Consider the following 22329-nt stretch of genomic DNA (forward strand, 5'->3'; position numbering starts at 1 on the left):
CGTTGGACTTGTAGGTGTTTGCAATCTTTAGATAAGCTATCTAGCTGATCTCCCGCTACCTGAAGTAGTCTCAGCCTGCTACTTCTCCACCATCTTGACTCCTCCCTCCACTCAAAGACATTTTTAAAGCTGACATGGATATTTTTAAAAATTGCAAACTCATGCTTCCAAATGTACTCCCTAACTCCCCCTTTCTGCCATATTTTCCCCTTTAATATACTTCTATATTGTATTTACTTATTGCCTGAGTAGACAGCAGGAATTTTGCTTATTTTGTATACATCTGTTTCCCTCGTGCCTAACACAGTGCCTGGGAGCTCCTATCACAGAGTAAGTGCTCCAGAAATATTTGTTGAGTTGTTAAGGATGACTGTTAAGGAAAATTTAAGGATATTTTGGAAAACAATTACCAAAAATCCCACAAAACTACTTTGCCACAAGACTTCTCTCATTTCTGTGGTTGATCCAATGGATTGGAATCAGGTCTTACAATTTTTCTAACTTAAAAAAATAGTAAGATTTACACATGCATCAAAACTGATAAAATCCAGAAGTGGAAGGAGTTACTAAAATGACTGCTGTAGGGAGAAATGAGAGCATTTCAGACCCATCTGCAAACCAGGGCAGTACAGCCCCACTGAGGCCGTGCCAGCTCATGGAGCCAGGGGCTAATCTGAAATCGAGCAGCTGCTTAGATAACCAAACAGTGTCATGAAATGATAACTATAATCATACTCGAGTAGGACTAGAGTGGTCTTATTCTGATAGGCTTTCTAGAATTAAGATATGCATCTTTTAAGTCTCAGGTCTCCCACACATAATTTATAGCATGAATTTATAAAACAGAGAAACCGTCTCATTTTAAGCGTACTTTGGATGGTTATTAAAAATCCGAATAAGTTATGTTTTACTAAATGAGTGAAATTTGTAACCCAACTTTAACAAATTTATACTACAAGATGTATCTATGCCGAGATAAATACACAGTGAAGCTATTTCTTCTTGCGTAATGCAGATATTTGTTGGAATACATAAGTGCTGGAAGGGAGTAAAGTCCTTCTCTATTAATGCTCTTGTCTTAATAATTACATAATTTACCTTGTCATCAGGAAGCACGTGCCAAATAGATATTGTCTTTTCCTCAACTTCATTGTTGATAGACAAATATGAAGGTTGATAGATTTTGGTTGGTTCCAATATTAATACCTTGAAAACATAAGGCAAAGAAACACACATTAGTAACTGGAGATTTAAGGCGTTTAGAGCTGTTAGAGCAATACTGAACTGATGTGGGAGATTATTGGATGAGGCTCTGGGTCCACAACTGCAGGAAAACCATTTTAACTCCTAACTGTTGCCTTCCCTATGAGTTCTTTGAGCACTTTTGGTATTACACAATTATCCTAAGTTCCAGTAATACATCACTTTTTCTGCTAAAGAAATTAGAAATAAATTTTTGAAGTCCATATATTGGTTTGACTATCCCCAGGGAATTTACTCGAAAGATATTTTTAAGGTCTTTTATTTTATCTTGCTGTAAGTGCAAAATCTATTTCTATAAATCTAAATGTGTCCAAAAAAGGCAGAAATGTGGTAAAGCAAATAATTCTGTACATAGAAAAGATTCCACATATAGAGCATCATGTACTATTTTCGGTTTTCTCCTGCTACACCTTATCGACAAGATGTGGCAGGATGGTTCTCCTCCCTACATGAATGGATTGAAAAATGATTTTGGTTATTATTGAAAGACTTTTATATATAAGCCAAAGGAATGGACACAGCTGTATGAAACAATAAAAATGTTTTTCTGTTGCTTTCAAGATAAAACTGGGCTCTTCAATAATGATATATTTAGTCTTATGATAGAAAAAGAGGGAAGTAAAACTTACTCCTGTTTTGGAGATGTATGAGGTGTACATTACAATTGAGTTGACAATCTCTCTCAAAGGATGTAGTACAGTATTACTAATATCTGATACTATGTGCAAATAACATTAAGATACCACACATGCACTGATTTTAAAGGTGATGCAACTATAATCTTTTTACACAGATGCTTAAAAGCGCCCACCTAGCTCAAATTTCCTCTGCAGTCTTAAGTAGGAACATTTAAAAAAGGAAAGAAAAGTTAATACTAAATTATCAGAGAACCTAGACTAGTTCTTTCTACCCTACTGCTTAAAATGCCAGAAAATTGACTTTTAGAAAGAATCTTACATGAAGCAAGTTGACCAAATAAAAGTGGAGGAAAACTCTTCAGAAGACTTCATCAGCAAGGGATTATGGACTCACAATACAGAGTAAGCTAACACACAATCTGAGTGAGAAAGTATGTGGATTGACCACCCGACTCTCGGCCACCCGCTGCAAACACAGTGTACTGATTTTACGCTATATTTACCACAAGAGTAAAATTTATTTAAATTAGGGTACAGAGAACTACAGAAAGGGGATTAAGAAAACAAAATTTTCTTTACTTTTGATTATTAAAAAACAAACATACATAAGGGCTTAATTCTCAGTCAGGCTCCAGTTATGAAAATAAGATAGAAGAGACCACAAATAAAGCACAAGAAGAGCCCATTGGGGAACATATTCTGATTTAGGAACATACCAGGAGAATCAAGGCCCAAATTCCAATCAACAGACAGTGAAGTGGTGCTGATTAATAATGGAAACAAATTTTCAAACTATCTTGGCAGAACTGCTGCTCTCAAATCTGAGTATCCCAGGCTTGGTGAAACAAGATGAATAATAGGGAATAAAAGGCAGGTCTTCCAAATAGCATCCAAGTCACTGTACCCACAAATGAGAATATACCTTGTTCCCTAATCATGTGGGCACAGAATTTAACATTAGAAAAGCACAGCACCAGGTTATCTCCTCTTCTTAAATTTATGTCTTTATCATTGTTTCACATATTTCTAACAGGTAAAATCTGACCTATGTTTTCCTATGTCAAGATAGAAAATCAAAATTGGTTGTAATTATCATTAACCTTTGTCCAGCCCTTTGATCTGCCCTTGAAATCACAAAAATGAGAGGAATTCATTGCATACATTACAGAGGTCACAGAAAGACCAAGAGAAGGGTATGGAAGAGGAGGTAATTTGACAAAAACAGTTAGATAAAACTCACTTGAAAGTATGAACATTCTTGCTTTTAGTTCCTAAACGTTTCTACTGGTAACATTAAAATCGATGGCTAAAAATTTAAAAAAAATGAACATCTAACACCTTGTATCTGATGTAGGAAGGAGGGCAATGAGACCTATAAACTATACAGGGTAGAAATTAAATAGTTACATGTCTCAGCTTCTACAAGAGTCTGCAAAAGCATCACGCTCCACTTCCTCTCACCTGACCTGGGGTGAGGGGTTGATGGTCCCCTAACTTTTCAACGTAGGAAGGAAAGAAAATACACAGAGAAGAGAGGTGAGAAAAAAGAATCAATGGAACTAAACCCAAATAATAATAATAAATGAAGGGACTATTTAAATCATTTTGCAAAGAAACTTTGGTCTGTCTTCTTTTACCCAGGGTCACTGTTACTTCTTTGAGGAATGAGAATGGATACGGTAGTGAAATAAATAGAAGCAATCAAATAAAATATTTTCTAATATAAGTAATCTTGGTTTCAACCAGATCCACTTTAAAAGAAGGAAAATGTTATCACCTCCAATCAAGACCTACTGTGGCCTTCGTAAGTATGACCTAAGGATGCTACTCTGAGGATGCAATGAGTTAGTGACTGACATGGTACCACAGGTACTAGACACCTGCCTTTCTCTATGCGGTAGAACATGGGGAGCAAATTCCAATGGTTGCAGGAAGTGGGCCCAGTGAGAAAGGCAGATGAGTGAAACAGGAAGGATAGGACTGTAATCAATGTCGAGAATGGCAGTATACAGATAGTTGACTTAGTAGGTTGTTGCTTCTGAAAAAGGCAGTCCAACTGCCAATCCCTTTAATTTTCCAGTAGATGAAAATCTAGATTTTTATGTGAACTCTCATTTTTCATCTTTTTTATAAACTTTATCTTCAGTTGAAATACTCTATCTTTTCATGTATTTTGTCTATCTTTTCCTCTGTCTTTTTTAACATGGTAATTACAGTTATTTGAAGTTCTTATCCGGTAACTTCAATATGTGAATCACTTCTGGCCCGCCTCTATGGGCTCTTTAAGCTCTTCGTTATCGGTCACTTTTTTTTTTTTCTGCTTCTTAGAATGTCCAGTAATCTTTGATTGTGTCTGACCCAATGCAGAGGCTCTGAACCGCATCTTTCCAGAGGTTTCCCTACCCCTGCCCCCTAGCTAGCAGTCAAATTTTTAGTGCATCACCTTGATTCTGTGGAGGCTTAGTTTTATCACAGCTTTATTAGGGTGGGTCTTTTATTTTTGCCTTTACTCCTAGGGCATGGGTTTTCTCTGTCTCCTCTAAATCCTTGGGGTATTCATCAAGATCTCATCATTCTGGCTAGACCCAAAGTCTAACGTCTTACTCCTCCTAAATTGTTTAAGTTCTGGGATATCTGCTCAGCTCTCAACCTTCCAAAGAATGCTCTCTACCACTTCTGGTCCTGATCTTCTAACTAGCAAGGGGATTTACCTTGATAAGGTTTACTTAAGCCACATAGGTTTCATCTAAAACCCAATTTTGGTTGAATACTGAGACCAGTAGTTAGTTGTGTTTATTCATGCTATGCTTACCCCTTGCTCACACTATCTAGGAGTTGCTCTGTGGCTCAAGGGAAATACCCAGGCAGAATTTTGGGATTCACTCTTTAAGACTCCCCCTTCTCCAACACCCTGCTTCTCATATTCCACCTGTCTTAGAGTCCCAAACACTCCTCCAGCCTGCTCCTCCCAGAGAGACAACCGAACCCAGCTAGGGCACTACTTCCTGGTGTGGCAGCCAGAAAAAGGCCTTAAGGGAAAAAAGTAGGTGAGGTGGGACTCACTTCAAGTGCCTCCCTGCCCAGGGATCACAACCCTGTCATAATTGCTATTTAATGTCTAGAAACAGTATTTTATATATTTTATTCAGACTTTACAGTTATTTATACCAATACCAATACCAATACCATTTATAGTCAGCACTGATGATCTAACTCTCCTTATTTTTTAAATGCAGGCAACAAATTCTTTTTTTTTTCTTTTTTAATCTCCAAGTGGTCTTTTAAACACAGACACAATCATATGCACAACCCCACACAAAATAAGAGAATTACTAATTAAAATGATCCCAATGTACCATTTTTTCATCTGTAGGTTTGGCAAAAGTATAAATATGATAAACATACTTTTTGGGGAGAGACTTTAGGAAAGCGGTCAGTCCTGTATGTTGCCAGTGAAGATGCCAATTGATATAATCCCTAGGGAGGGCAACATGCAAACTCAATCAATTCCACTTCAGGGAACTGATACCACAGATTTATGCACACGTGTGCAAAATGGCACAAGTACAATGGTGTCTCATTTTAATTTGCATGTTTTGACCACCTAATGAGGTTAATTATCTTTTCATATGATTTGCCCATTTTTTTCTTACCAATTAGTAGTTTTTTTTTCTTTTTGCCTATGAGGCAAATCGATAACTTTGCTACATTCGTATTAAATACCTTCTCCCTCTTTAGAATTTGCCATGTCCGTGATGCTCTTTATTGAACAAAAGTTAGTTTATTGAACAAAACTTTATTGAATCAAATAGGTTAATATTTGCCTTTAGGGCTTACAGGTCCCTTTCTTGCTTAAGAAAGCCTCTCTCACCTCTCTCCACCTGGAGTATATACCTATATTCTCCTAACTTCTTAATATCTGCTGGTTTTATTTTTTGACATTCATAGTATGACAGACAAATTCATACTAAACTAATTTAAATGAGCTCAGAATAGCTAAGAGGAGTGGTTTCCTTTCATCGCCAATTTTCTAGTCGATCAAGTCAACAGTCAACTCAATACAGACAGTTCTGCGCTGTCTTCTTTCACGGCATTTGCTCCCATTGGAGCCTCAGCTGCGGGCACGCTGCCAGCTCACTGTGAGACAAGTATTTTCCTAGGCTACGCATTATCTAGGCTGGAAAACAAAGTGTTTTTAGTTTGAAAGGCTTTTCAGCTGAAGATCCTGCTGCGCTGAGGCTTCATCGGGAAGGGAGAGTAAAGAAAGCCTGTTAATGCCAGCAATGGATTTAATTAAATGAAACAGATGATCCTATAAACAAGAATTAGGGAACAAGATCTTAGAAAAAGAACTGAGAGTTGTCACCACCTGAGTATGGAGGATTGGACCTGAGAGCTCACACAGAGAGATTGATGGCATCACTTGGACGTGGGAAGAGCTGAGGGCACACAGTGACTTGCCAGTGGTTCCTGAATTGGATGCTAAAGCGTATACTGCTTTGGGCGGTATTCTGAGAACGATCAGGATGGGAAAGGCACAGCTGAGAAGATGAGCAATATATTTTTGAAAGTGTGTGTGTGTCTACTATACATATATCTGTATCTATATCTAGCCAACGTGTGCAGCAAATCGGAACCTATGAGTCATCATTTCTCACGATCTAAGGGACTGTAAAATGTGACTGGGAACTGAGGACACTCCATCTAACTCTGACCCATGTGGGTAATGAGCGGTGGAGAGGGAATAATGACCGAGGTGAGTAACAACACTTCTCACCACAGTAACGGTGTCGACATTGATGACAATGTTCACACAACTGTCGTAGGAATTAACAGCAACCTTGGCTCTGGTCTGAAGCAATGTGTTGACTGACTGAGGCTAAGCAAGAGACAATCTTTTCTTGGAAAGCATGCTTCACAACTTATCGAAAGAAATCACCAAATTCCACAGCAAAAACAAAAATGTATCTCACGTCCCCGATTTTGAGAAGTTATTTTAAAAAAAAAGTAACACTAGTACTGTTAGAATCACGTGCAAAAATGTTCTTTAAATAAAAGAAGCAAACGAGAACTGCAGCTAAAGTTAAGCTAAACGAAGAGTACTCACTGGAAACCTAACGACAGTAACATTGGTCTTTGTGGCCTCGACCAAGAAGTCCATCCAGAAGTCCACGAGCTCTTGCTTGGCCACAGGCTGCTCTGTAGTTAGTTTCACAAAATGCTTATATATCAAAATTGTCTCTACAATCGACTTGAGGTACCTAAAAATGAAAAAAGATATAAGACACATAACAGGCAGATCTAAATATGATTTTAGTATTTATGCATTCAGATTTCACCAAACATTATTCACTATTTGTGACATGTCATGCACTTTCATACACATTCTCTCATTTAAATCTTACAGAAATTCAATAAAGTGGGCTTTAAAAAAAAGAAAAAAGATTTGTTTATTTGAGAGAGAAAAAAGAGCGAGCCTGAGTGGGAGGGGCAGGGGAGAGGCAAGCAGACCCTATACTGAGTGCAGAGCTGGATGCCGGGCTCCATGTTAGTGCCCTGAGACCACAACTTGAGCTGAAATCCAGGGTCGGCTGCTTAACTGACTGAGCCACCCAGGTGCCCCAACAAAGTAAGCTATTTTATCCCCATTTTAAAGATGATCCATTGAGGGGTAGAGAGCTCAAATTGCTTGGGCTGGATGATACATCAACTGAAAACATGCCTTTTAAAATAATGCCTATCCTCTTCAAGGGAGTGGTTAACACACTTGTTCTAAAATATGCTTCCTTGAGAAAGCTTTTCTAAATAGACCCTTCATAAGAGATCATTATTTTGCTGTGAAGCAACTTAGCTTATATGTTATACAAATATCCTCCAACCTAACAAGACAGATGGTGCCTCAAAGGAAAAAGCTAGGAAAAGATGAGGAGCACGATAATTATATGAGATACTGGGTTGTAAACTATAAACATGGAAATTAACAGTAAGTGAATGGAACTTAAGGCAAGATTTCGCGGTTGTTATTACTATTGCATAAAATAATGTTTTCTCTGTTGTCAACAGAAGCTGGGACACCTCAAACCAGAGCTCTTTTGACCTGTGCTTCCATCCCCTTCTGTACCATCATGATGATCATTGTAAAGCAATGACAAAAGAGGCTGCATGTAACACACGCATTGACTGATTCATTTATTTCATTCCTTGTCAAACACCGACTGTAGACATCCCACAGAGAGCACAGCTGTGTCCCTATGTAGCACAGACTGCTGACGAGATAGAAATGTGAAAGGTACACAGCAAAGCGACCTACATCTCAATCGGGCTACAACTATGCTGAGATACGACTAGTCACTCTCCAGAGAAATAAGATTTTAAAATGAGAGAAACATGAAAGCAGATTTCATAAGATGAACTAATCACATGCGTGCTTCTATCTGGATGCAGGCAGGAAAGGGTTTTAAGTCAGGGTCTGGTTTGCGTGTGGAGGTGATCTAGGAGCGTCCACAGGTGGAGAAGAAGGCCAGAAGAGGCACGCGCAGCGTGCGCGTGAAGCCACAGTCTGGCCCATTCCGTGTGACTAGAGAGCCACGTAATTGGGGGCATGTGACATGGTCTGAGTCTGGAGTGACTAAAGACAAACATTGTTCCCTAAGCCAAGAAGGTAGACTTTATACCCTAGACTGTGAAGAGCCATTAAACTCCTTTAATGTAATAAGGATTTCCATGGCAAGGGGTAAGGGTCAGACATGAATTTTAGAAGGATCCCTATGGGTGTGACATTGGGGAGGGTTTGCCCATGAGAAGACCTGAATGTGAGGAAACTCTTTGGGGAGTCATGGGAACCTACTTGGGAAAGCATGTCCTGAATTAGTTTCTCTGATGAAAACAAGTCAGTGGCGCAGGCTCTGAGCCAACCTGAGCCTTTCTTGATACCATGGTAAACCTTTTAAAGGCTTTACAGCTAGTAATCATTACCTGGGATGCATAATAAAATCAGCATTGTTTTCCAAAATAGTCCTAAAGGCACTCCTAAGTGCTTTCATCTCTTCAATTACCACAGACAGAAGGATGAGACTTGGGGGCACTCCAAGAACAAGTTGAAATTAGAAAAACACACATAGATGAAACATTCAATGGTGCAAATAAGCCTTAAGCATAGAGAAGTGAAAATCAAGAATAAGAACCCCCAAACTGAGACAGGGCCATAAAGAGAACAAAGGGTGTGTGTTTGGGGCAGAAACGTGGGAGGCTGACATGGAAAATTGAAAATACCGAATCAATGCACAGGTGTCAAATTTGGCTTCCTGTGGGGACCACTGGCCAACCTGAGCTAGTGGTTGGTCAGTGTCATGACAAGGCTAAGCTGAAGGCCAGAGGACATCACCTGCATCCAAAGTCATCAGAACCTATACGCAACACATTTATAAACAGTTTTCCCTCTAAATTCTGCATTTCATTCTGTAAGCAAATGAAATCATCTAATTGTCAGTTCAACAAATATAACAATTTGGAAATAAGTGATAAGTGTTGTTTATTAAAAGTACTTGCTCAAACACCTAGGAGTTTACTATTACCATGCTGGTGTCTTCAGTTTAAAAAGCTTTTCAGATGCTTGGATGACTCTCATGTGGTCATTGGCCAGGACACTGGCACCCAGAAAAAATCCAACTTCCCAGTAGCTCTGAAGTTTTTCTAAGTTTCCTTTTTTGCCAAGGAGGCTACTCAGCTTCACCCCTAGAAGATCATCAGGAAGCATAATGTTACAAACACACAGCACCAAGGCAGAGCAGACTTTTTATTAAAAAACAAAATTAAGTTTTCATTCCTCCTTTTAGATTCAAATAGCTTTAAGTTTGAATTATAAAAGTGGCTTATGTTCATTGTGGAAAAAAAAATTCCCTTTATTTTGAAGATCCAAAGATAAATGCCACTGTCACTTTGGTGTACATCACTCCTGAATTTTAATGTATGCTTGCATTTCATATGCATAAATCAAAAGGTGGTAATATCTTGTTATGAAAGCACCTTGCTTCCCTTATAATATCATGAATTCTTTAGTTGCTTGAAACGGAAACATGCAACACTATCTATCACTCATTTGCAGTATAAAAGTATATAGTATATATATTTTGCAAGAGTAAAATGCTACAAATATCCAAGAACAATTAGACACTTAAAAGTTAAGGAAATAAGGAAACTGACAGTACTATTTGATTACTGTTGCTTTATAACGAGACTTGAAAGTTAGGTAATGTAAATCCTCCCAATTTCATTCTTCAAGATCGTTTTGATTCTTCCTGGTGTTTTGCATTTCATTATAAATTTTTGTCTCTACTCTGCCCTGTGTTATTTTTGCATTTGTAATCCTTTGTTTGCTCAAAGAGAATATACCCTTGTAGAATTGTTAAGTGCCACTAGCTTTCACAACATTAAAGAATCAGGAAAATTATCTGAGATTTGAGGCCAAGGTAAAATAGATGGGCCATGTCATCTCAATACTTCACAGGGGCATCAGGCCACATTTAAGGACTATCTACAGAAAGTGTAACAAGTTAATTTCACTGTTTACTATTCATTAAAGATCTCAGATTTAGAGAATTTTACTTGTTAACTTGCATATTTTGGTTTAGTAGAGATTCAAATACTTTCTGTCTAGTAAAACAGATAATCCCTAAGATTTATGACCTATTGGGACTGAACTAGTTCTGCTTTTTTTCCAATCAAACTCAGAAATGTTTGTTAAATTGTCTATGAATACCTCAGCTTCTAAAGTGCACTTTGAACTACACATATCCTCTTACTGTTTTCCATATTAACAGAGTTACATAAAAATTTTTAAAAAAGATTTATGTTATTTATTTTTTAGACAGAGAGAGAGAGAGAGCACAGAGGGTGGGGCAGAGGGAGAGACAGAATACCAAGCAGACTTCCATCTAAGTGTGGAGCCCGATGGGGGGCTTGATCTCACAACCCTGAGATCATGACCTGAGCCAAAATTAAGAGTCAGATACTCAGTTAGCTGAGCCACCCAGGCACCCCTAAAAATCTTTCCAAGTATTATATTTTATATTTCCTGAGAACTGTAAAATTTTTTGGAAAATTATACTTTAACAAAACAAAATTAGCCTTAAAAAACTTAATGCTACTTTTTAGGATATAATACATTTAAGCCCTGAGTATTTCAAGAAAAAGTCCATTTGGGAATCCTTCACATTTTGTGATAAGTTAGAAAGAGAATGACTTTGTTCCTAAAAATTTCGTAAGATGAAAAGATTATACCAAGGTATGCAACAACATCCATGATCTCCTATCTGAGTATAATAATAAAAAAAAAAAAATCCAACAAATACAAAGGAAAGAAGAAAGTGTAGAGGGAAAATGAGATAGTAAAAATGGGTATTTCTACTAACTTCGTCTGAAAATGAGCTATTTTTATTGTGTCATGCTTGCAGGAAATGAACCAAGGATTGATCTAGTAGCAAATCACATCAAACATTTAAATAGGGACTATGAAAATGTATGATCATAAAATTACCGTAAAAGTTTTAAAAGAAAATTTCAGGTTTACTTACTCTTGCATGCTGGAAGTTCATATTATAAGGGTGACATTTAGCTTTGACCTTGGCATGAATGTGTCACATGTTTGTGTTGTTTGACTTATTTTTATAGCCACTGCAATTCCTATTAGCTGGACATTAGAGCTTACAATTTGGGTTAAACATTTTTGGCGAGTCTGTTTTACTGGAGATGTTGCTTTACCCCCTGTTCATCCCAGGAAGAGGCACCGCTGGGCCATCTCACTGTTAGGGATGCTGACTGGATCACTGAGGGCCAGATCTCTGGAGGGCATATATAGAATGGACTGTGTAGGTACATCTGTCCTTTACAACTAACAAGAAATCTGTGAGGGAGCTTTGGTATCAGGTAAATATGGTAAAATGAAATAAAAAAAAATAAATATTTTCACTTAATGATATTAGTTCTAATTTATGACCCTTGCCAGAATCATTATTTCAACATCACTACTATTGTGAGCCTTATCGTTCTACTTCCTTAACTAGAATTCTTTTGAAGAGTATGTTCTCTTTTGGAATAATACATTTAGTATGAAGCATACTTTAAGAAGAGTGTCTACCTCATTAACTAGACAAGCTATAATAGCTCTTGAAAAAGAAGGGAAGGTACCGAATTTCTTCCCTATAATTTCCAAGTATCTGAGCAATTGGTCACCTCCATACAGGACAAATGATTTGTTCTGTAGTTGGTGATGGATTTTGTTTTTGTTTTGATTTCCTTTTTAAAATTATCTTTATAGAATCATGGACTTTCATATTCAGTAATACAGATTTCATTTTTATTGCTCCCTGAAAATGAGATTCAAATAGTGGTTTGTCTCAATTCCAAGCACAATGTTCTTTCATTACACCATAATTATTGTTGGGGACCCAAACCTATAATTCTGACTTTCTCCCATAAAATGTCTCATAGTTGAAAAAATCCCCAGAAGATGGGAAAATCATCTGTTATTAGGCTAACATCTGAATATTAATTTTAAGTCTTATGAAGCTTAAAAGAGGAAAAACATGTAAGATGCGGTTCTGTGTTTTAAGTAGTCTAAACATTAATGCTTTTCCAAAAACTGGGAAAGTGAAACACAGATCATGAAACAGTCTTAATCTCGGACACTCACACAACTAGAATTGAGAGTCTTTGGGCGTAGGCAAGGAAAACTAAGAATTGGGTCTTACCGTAGAGGTTAAACTTAAGATGCTTCAATTTATTGGTTATCTTTTGGTATCTTAATTTTTAATTGCTTATTTTTATAAATAAATCAAAATTTCAAAATGCACCTGAAGAAGGGATCTTATTTTTTGAAAAGTCTGATTACTAAAGGGAACTCACAGTTCAAGCTAATTTGTACATTTGCAGGGGGCCAAGAGAAGGAATAGAAGAAGATACAAATTACTCAGAAATTTGAAATTTGAAATACTTTTTAAAAGTTTATCTTTAAAATATGCAAAATGTGGGGCGCCTGGGTGGCTCAGTGGGTTAAGCCTCTGCAGGGGTCGTGATCCCAGGGTCTTGGGATCGAGCCCCGTGTCGGGCTCACTTCTTTGCAGAGAGCCTGCTTCCTCCTCTCTCTCTGCCTGCCTCTCTGCCTACTTGTGATCTCTCTCTAATAAATAAATAAAACATGCAAAATGTTTTATTTATTAATCTTTTTATTATATACTATTAACTAATATTACATTAGACAATTTATTTAATCTGTTTTTCCTTGAAAATCATTTTAATTCTATTTTGCCATAAAAAATTAACTTTAGGTCAGCCTATGATGATGAGCATAATTTATTATTGAGTAGAATCTAAAGTAGTGAGTTTTAGGGGTGCCTGGGTGGCTCAGTGGGTTAAGCCTCTGCCTTCGGCTCGGGTCATGATCCCAGGGTCCTGGGATCGAGCCCTGCATCGGGCTCTCTGCTCCGCAGGGAGCCTGCCTCCACCTCTCTCTCTCTGCCTGCCTCTCTGCCTACTTGTGATCTCTGTCTGTCAAATAAAAAAAAAAAAAATCTTTAAAGTAGTGAGTTTTAATTGCATTTTAGTTATAAAGGACATACAATTTAGAGTGCATGTCACAGTGTTTCAGAAACCTAAAAAGTCACATTTTCAGTCTGTGTATGTTTTTGCATTTTCCAAAATTTAAAATTCAACTTATATGTTTCCAAATGCTTGCTTAACATATATTATGCATGAGTTCTTTTTGGAAAAAAAAGTAAGGTACGTTTTCTTTACAAAGTTGTATTATTCATAGTGCCTCAAATCTCAGAGTGCTGACCATTCTTCTTTTCCCTCAGCTTTACTGTAATATACATTTAATTATAACATCTTGAAAGTTTAAGGTGTAAAATGTGTTTCTTTGATACACTTACATACTGTAAAATGGTTACCACCATGGTGTTAGCTAATACTTTCATCACATCACATAATTATCATTTCTTTTTTGCAATGAGATCTACTCTCTTAGCTGAGTGCGGATCATTTTAATCTGTACTTAACTTAAAAATGAGAATTCAGAGGAGGTACATTTTCAAGCCACTGTGTTATTGCTCCATCAACACATGCAAATCAGTGTCAATTCCTATAATGATCTGGAGGCCTTAATAAAATTTGACCTTAAGTTCAAGAACACAGCAGTACAAATTATTTTTAGCTCACTAGTACTTGAAGAATTTTGGCTTATGTAGAGTTTGAAAATCAAACTCAGATACAAAATTTTTTTTTATAATCACTGGTTCTGAGTACAAGTTGCCACGTATTTTCTCTGATTTCATTTACCAACTGAAAAAATTATTTCAAATAAAGCTCTGTGCATTAAATAACAGTGCAATCCAGCAGCAACAAGTATTTTATCATTCTTTTAGTTGGGGCCCTTCAAAAATTATTTAATACTCAAACTTTGCTGTAAAGGATTTCCCAGAACATCACGCATTTATTTATTTATTTATTTATTTTAGATTTTATTTTATTTTATTTATTTGACAGACAGAGATCACAAGCAGGCAGAGAGGCAGGCAGAGAGAGGAGGAAGCAGGCTCCCCGCTGAGCAGAGAGCCCGATGTGGTGCTCGATCCCAGGGCCCTGGGATCATGACCTGAGCCGAAGGCAGAGGCTTAACCCACTGAGCCACCCAGGCGCCCCACATTACGCATTTATAAGCCCTTCCCAAATAATGGAAAAAAAAAAAAGTCTAGGACTCATTTTTCTTGAAGAAAAATTAAACAGAAACAGTCTCCAGTTAAAAATCTTAACAGAAGGAAAAGGTTCTTCTACAATTTATAGATTTGCTAAGATTGCTTTTTTTCCTTTATGAAAAATATGGCATTATATTTCTAGGTCTGTAGTAATGACTCCAAAAGTGTTGGAAAGATTCTCTGAAAGACAGCAAAATCTCACTACCATAGACAGTTTTCCAATATGCAAAACTTTATAAAATGTTATGAAAGCCAGAAGCAACAACAACAAAAAAAACCCCACAAAATTTATTCACTAAGATGCAGTCTATCTTCAAATTCCAAAGAGGGGTGAGCAGATCAGATAATGTCCACAGATAAAAGGGACAAAAGCACATTCTATCAATGGCTACAATTCAGAGATGGTCTCTCAGAAGACTCATCACTGCCAACACTGCCATCTGCTTGACCTACTGTTTTGGGGGCTTTGGAAGGCTCACCTCCAATAACACTGAAATCACAGTGCTTGAAGGTATGTAAGAGAATCAGAAATAGAAAGTATCAGAGGTCTTTTCTTCATCTTCTCCTACTTCTCCTTCTTTCCTCCTCCTCCTCATCCTCTAAATCTAAAACAGGAAATATTTCTGATGTTCCAAACATTATTTGGGAGTTGAGGCTGAATGCAGAGCCCATATTTTCAATATTATTTTGTGCTGGAACAATAAATATTAACCAGGGTGTTTTTAGAAACAGGCAAAATAAATGAAAAACCAAATTACATCCCAATATCAGGATTCTGCGCAATAATATGAAACACTAAACAAGGAGATACGGTAACAGAAAACCTATAGAACTAAAAAGCAAAGGGTCTATCTGTCAATGATTCTCTTTTTTTGTACCAAGTTGGGTCCAGTTTCTTGACTTCCATGTAAAATATCAAGCGGCAATTACCAACTTTCCGGAGCTCAAAGGAGGATTCAAACTGATGCCCAGCCGCCAGGAGAAGGACCGCATAATTAATTCCCGACTGTAGCGATGGCTCAGATTCAAATGCCTTTTTGAACCTAATAAAAAAAAAACAAAAAAACAAACAAATGTACAAGTTTACTTCCTCAATCATGAAACTCTGGGTGTGCAACAGCTTCTGTTTGCATAACCCTGATGCCTGAGCAAGCAAAAATATTCCCCTGGCCTTCACCCCAGAATGTAGCGTGCTGTGCTATTAGGATTTAATGCTTAAGTAACTCTGCCTGTCTTTGCCCTCCCTCCACTGCATTCCCTTGCTTAGCTTACCTTTACCATAGTAGCCTTTGTCTTTTTAAAAAATCCTCTTTTCAACAATCTACCAGAAATGTGAGAGAGTGTGTGTGAGTGTGCGTGTGTTCGTTCACATGTGTAAGCAGTGGTAATTAAAACATAAGAACCCTGTACCTATTTTTCAAAGTGGTTTTTAAAAAGCCTGAAAAATATACAAAGCAAAGAGGAGACCATCTAGGTAAACACTGAAACAATGAGTTTCTCAAGAGTGATGCAGAAATGAAGTAAAGAATGTCAATTGCACTAAGACATTAAGAAAAACAGAGACTGTGGCTGTGCATGCTAATGCTGGCTCAAAGAGGGTAAGAACACTTTTCTGAATATGCATGAAACTAAATATCAACCTTTGAAAAACACTTCGACATCTGAAAAGACTTCACCGTTTGCACATCCCTGTATTTTCAAGGTGATACTTTAGATTCTGTCCAAGGATTTCCTTACATCCATTGCTCAACAGGCAACAGTATTCAATATTATCACATTTTGGAGCATGAAGAAAAAAAATGAAAATAAACACCCTGGTGACTGCTAGAAATTGCTCGACACAAACATGAAAAACAAAATCTTTACTTTAAAAAATCAAATTAAGCAAAATTTAAGGGCTACATACTGAATGAATGATGATTTGATGATACCAAATAAAAGGTTATACAGAAAAAAATACACTACAATTCCAAAATAAAGGCATTCCCACTTAAATTATTAACTGTTAAAAGATAGGAATAGCAAAAGTGGTGGCAGACACAGCAGTACGCATTACAGTATACTCTTCTTGACTTTTATACATGCTTGAAATTTTCCATAACTTAAAATGACAAGTTAAGCTTCAAAAGGAAAGAAAAAGTACATTTTCCTGGATATTAAGGATTATGTGACCTGTTTAAGGGTCTTTTTCTTTTTTTAATGCACAACAGTCACTTTTTTTTTTTTTAAAGATTTTATTTATTTATTTGTCAGAGAGAGAGAGGGAGAGAGCGAGCACAGGCAGACAGAATGGCAGGCAGAGGCAGAGGGAGAAGCAGGTTCCCTGACGAGCAAGGAGCCCGATGTGGGACTCGATTCCAGGACGCTGGGATCATGACCCGAGCCGAAGGCAGCTGCCCAACCAACTGAGCCACCCAGGCGTCCCACAACAGTCACTTTTAATGCACAATAGGTTTTTATTTTTTTAAGATTTATTTATTTGAGAGAGCATGTGCACACGTGTGAGTGGGGAGAGGGGCAGAGGGAGAGAACCTCAAGCAGACTCCATGCGGAGCGCAGAGCCTGACACAGTGCCTCATTTCACTACCCATGACATCATGACCTGAGTCAAAACCAAGAATCAGATGCTTAACCCACTTGAGCCACCCAGGCACCCCGGGTCTTACTTTTTAAATAGAATAAGTATCTCTGAATGGAAACAAAAGTCAAGCAAGTATTAATCTTAACTAGTTGGCTTAAATAATTACAACATGGGAGGAAGAACAGAAAATTTCCAAGTACACCACTGTTGGTGATCAAAAAGCATTTTTACCTCTCTAGAAGTTCAGGTGTTTCCCACTTCTAAGATGGAAAAAACATGCACCCAGACTGCTGATATTTAAAAATAGTCATATAAAGGAAAGACATGATTTTGAAATCTTAGACTCATTTAAGTCTCAGAAGTTTTTGTGTTTGTTCAGAGACAAGTAGAATATCCCACTACAAAGAGCATAGAAGAAGAAAGAAGTTGTATATTCTATTTTCTCCCAATTCATATCAAGATATGCAATATTTTCCAACAAAAGTTCTTTCCTTTTTCCTGAAACCAAAGAACATGGAATTTCTCTTAAAGATATTACAGTTAAAATGCAAAAAGCAAGACATGCCCAAACCAATCAATAAAAATTGACTAAGGACTTCCTATGTGCCAAAACCAACCAAAATGAAAAGTTTGACTTACATGTGTTTGTATGTTACAATATATAGTATACATATATATTTTTATATGTTTTTAACCAAAATATGAATGCCAATAAAATTAATAATTTGTTTTTCTAGGATTCATTGAATTCCATGAGAATGACTTTAGTACTGAGGAGAAAGTTTTAACATTTTCTGGATTCTCCTGGAGATTAAGATAACATGTAGGCTGTGTTACAAGAGAAGTAAAACCCTGTCATATATTATTAATATACCACCCACAGGAATTAAAAATTCTCACACACTGTCAAAGTAAATTAGTACAGTATTTCTTGCCTAAAATTTGTCAGTATATATCAAAATTGTAAAATTTAAAAAAATTAAGCATACCTGTTGACACAACAATTATACATCAATGAATTTTTCCTAAGGAAAAGCATCAAATATGTAATCAAAAATTCAGTTACAAGGATATTTGTTGTAAGTTGAAAAACTACTCTAAATTTCCAATATTATAAAGTATGATAGGGAATAAAATGTATTCTAAATGTTTGAAAGCTATATACCATTTAAATTATAGAAGACTATTCAATGCCTGGGGGAAAACTTAAGCTTCAAAGTAGATGTAGTAGTCTAGTTAGAAGCCATCACTTCTGCTGTAACAACTATGTGGAAAAGGATACATACTCAAAAATATATTTTTATAGACACTGGAGATCTATGGCAGCAACAATTAAAAACATCATTCAAATAAAGCTTCAGAGAGGGAAAGTGCCCTTCCAAGATGAGCTGAATTGCTCTGTCTTCTACAGGGGCATTTGCTCATTCTGACCACAAGATGAGAGTTGGGCTTGGCATAGGCAGAGGACTTCCTATTTGAAACTCTGCCAGGGAAAAGAGAAACTAGTGGATTTCCTGATAGTTGCATGGGTTGGCATGATGGAATGAAACCTGGAGGAACCTCTCCACAGGGCATTTGTTGAATGCTGGGTTGTATAGGCAGCTGGGAGATGAGGCAGGGCTGGGATGGCAGAGTGAAATCTCCTCAAGTCTGGTAGGACTTAGAAGTAAAGTGCCACTAGCAAGAGGAGCTGGCAACAAATATATGACAGTCTCCTCCCTAAAAAAATTGCCAAATTTTAGAGCTGTATGATGTGAAAGAACAAAGAGTTAAACTCAAAACTTCAAAGGGCAGACACGAAATCACTCACAGCACTCAGGGATAAGGAGAGAGAGATCTGTTTGGCTCTCAGTCAAAAGCTGAGACAAAATCAAGATAGACTGGGTCAACCAAAGCTGAAACCCAGACCAACTCAATTCAATTGCATTTTTCCATAAAGACTCATTTATTTATTTGAGGAGGGGGGAGAGGGGCAGAGGGCAAGGGAGAATGAATCTTTTTTTAAAAAATATTTTATTTATTCATTTGAGAGAGAGACAGAGAGAGCACACAAGCAGGGCGAGAGGCAGAGGGAGAGGGAGAAGCAGAATTCCCACTGGGCAGCTGGGAGGCAGATGTGAGGCTTCATCCCAGGACTCCGAGATCATGACCTAAGCCAAAGGCAGAGGTGTAACCATCTGAACCACTCAGGCGCTCCAAGGGAGAAAGAATCATAAGCAGACTCCGTACTGAATGCAGAACCCTGTGTGGGCTCAATCTAAGGACCCTGAGATCATGACCTGAGCCAAAACCAAGAGTCTTAGCTTAATTAACTGTGTTACCCAGGTGCCCCAACTCAATTACATTCTTTGAAGTAATCATCTTCTTATCCTATCTGGCTAAAAAGGAAAGTAAGAACTTCCTGTGAGAGAAAATAAACCAACTTCAGTCTTAAAAATTCTTAAATAGAAAATATATGGGATATAATAACTATGAGACATGCAAAAAGCCAGAAAAATGTGACCAATAAACAAAAGAGCAAAAACAGACAAGAGTAGCTGACTTAGAGATAATTCAGATGCTGGAGTTTATAAACAAGGAGTTTAAACTAATTATTACAAATATGATAAAAATCAAGAAAAAGATGGACAAAGGAATAAAAAGATAAACAATTTCAATAGAGGATTGGAATATTAAGAAAAAGAATCAAAAGGAATCTTTGGATGGGTTTAATAGACTAGACAGAGCAAAAGACAAGAGTTGGTGAAATGAATAGGTCAATATAACATACCTAAATGGAAGCAGACAGAAAAAAAGAGGGGGAAAACACAACAAAGCATGAGACATATGGGACACAGTTAAGCTATCCAACATATGTATTATTGTTACTCCAGAAAGAAGGAAGAATACAGAACACAAGAAATATCTGAAGACATAATGGCCAAAAATACTACCAAACTGTTGAAAACATTAACCCACAGATTCAAGAAACTCAGCAAACTTCAAGTTAGGATAAAATGAAATAATCACAGTCTAAATGCCGAAACCAAAGACACAGAAAAATCCTAAAATCAGCCAGAGTGAAAAAGATACATTCTTATAAAGGAAAAATAAAACAGATTTAGCAATATAAATTATGGAAGCCAAAAGATAATGCAATGACATTTTTAGAATGATAAAAGGAAAAAAGAAAAAATATAAGAAAGATGCTTTCAAGGAAGCAAAACCTGGGAGGATTAATTGCCAACAGATCCATACTACACAAAATACCTAAAAGTACTTCTTCAGACTAAAGAAAAATAATTCCAAAAAAAAAAAAAAAAAAAAAAGAAAAAAGAAAAATAATTCCAGTTGAAACACTGAACTGCAGAAAGAAAGAACATCAGAAAGGGTAAATAGGTGACTGTATATAAAAGATATTAACATTTCAAAAACGTGATTATTTAAACTCCTCTAAGTTTCTTTCCTTGTTCAGGAGGTGATAAAGTACAAACTTAAGGTACACTATAAAAGTCAAGGATGTAGATGGCAATCTCTAGGGAACTACTAAACTAATAATATAAAAAGTATTAGTAAAGGGCTAATAGAAGATAAAATATAATATTAAATTAATAGAAAATGGGGGGGATGGAAGACTAAAAGAAAAAAGAACAATGAAACAAATAGAAAATAAATAGCAAGATAATAAACATAACTGCAAATATCAGTAATCACAACAAATATAAATGACCCAAACACTACAAATAAGAGAGTTTTGTCAAGTTAGACTGAACAACAACAGCAAAGGAAGGAAGGAAGGAAGGAAGGAAGGGATGAAGGGAAGAAGGAAGGAAAGGGTAAATTCAATTATACACATTTAAGAGACACACTTTAAATACAAGGACACAGTTAATTTGAAGGTAAAATGATGCAAGAAGACATATTGCTCAAATATTAGCTGAAAGAAGTTTGTTGTGATTATATATTAATATCAGATAAAAGACTTTAAGGCAAAAGTTATTACAAGACATAGGAGGGACATTTCATAATAATAAAAGGGAATGAAAAAATTTATAATCCTAAACTTACCAGTTAACATGGATTCATAAAAGCAAAAATTGACAGGACTAAAAATTAGATAAAATTATATTCATAGCTGGAGATTTTAAAATGCTTCTCTCAGTGATGATCAAACAAGCAGACAAAAAATATTAATGAGGATATGGAAGATTGGAACAACAAGATTAACCAAGGTAATCTAAATGACTTATGTGGAACACTACGTCCAACAACAGTGCACCATATCCTGGGTCACAAGGCACTTATCAACAAATTCCAAAAAACTAAAATAATGCAGAGTGTGTTCTCTCACTGCAATAGAATTAAACTAAAGAATAAGAAAGAAAGATATGTTTGCACATTGAGCAACCTTCTTCTGAATAACCCAGGGGTCAAAGAAAAGTCATGCTGATAATGAAAAGATATTTGAGCTGAACAATACTGAAAGTTCAATATTTCAAAATTTCTGGGATGTAGAATAATTTATACCTTTAAATGCATATGTTGGAAAAAGAGCAGGGTTGAAAAATCAATGCCATAAGCTCCCATCTAGAAAAATTATAGCATATTATCCCCAAAGTAGAAGGAAAGATATAATAAAGCAAAGAGCAGAAATTAATGAAATAAAAAGTGTAATAAAAAAAATCAGCAGTGCCAAAAGTTGGTTCTGTATGAGAAGATTAATAAAATGATAAACTCCAAGGCAAAACGTTTATCAGAAAACAAGAGAGAGAGGAGAGAGAGAGAGAGAATATAAACTACTCTTATGCTACACTACTAGGAACAAAAAGGAGGACATTAGTACAGGTCCTGTTAGTATTAAAAAGAAATGAAAAGGAGGGGTGCCCAGCTGGCTAAGTTGGGAGAGCATGTGACTCTTGATCTGGGGGTTGTGAGTTCAAGCCCCGACACTGGGTGCAGAGATTACTTAAAAATAAATTATATTTTTATAAAGTTTTAAAATATTTTTAAATTTTATTTTCTAAAGATTTATTTATTTCAGAGAGAGAGAGAGAGAGAGAGGGAGAGCGTGCAAACATGAGCAGGCGGGAGGGGCAGATGGAGAAGGAGACTCCCTGCT

The 22329-nt window shown here is 36.6% G+C and overlaps 1 protein-coding gene across 2 annotated transcripts in view; it reads right to left on the minus strand.

Moving 5' to 3' along the window:
* LOC111147502 (mitogen-activated protein kinase kinase kinase 5) overlaps positions 1-22329 on the minus strand; it is a 228819-nt gene that overhangs the window by 84425 nt on the left and 122065 nt on the right. For both annotated transcript variants that reach the window (XM_022503521.1, XM_022503520.1), the window contains exons 8-11: positions 15581-15693; positions 9476-9635; positions 7009-7162; positions 1099-1206 (exon numbers count right to left, since the gene is read on the minus strand). In XM_022503521.1, coding sequence (XP_022359229.1) covers positions 1099-1206; positions 7009-7162; positions 9476-9635; positions 15581-15693 — 535 coding nt within the window. The remainder of the gene's footprint in view (positions 1-1098; positions 1207-7008; positions 7163-9475; positions 9636-15580; positions 15694-22329) is intronic.

Source organism: Enhydra lutris, unplaced genomic scaffold, assembly GCF_002288905.1.
Source record: "Enhydra lutris kenyoni isolate GAN:26980312 unplaced genomic scaffold, ASM228890v2 scaffoldscaffold17, whole genome shotgun sequence".
NCBI classification, from domain to species: Eukaryota; Metazoa; Chordata; class Mammalia; order Carnivora; family Mustelidae; genus Enhydra; species Enhydra lutris.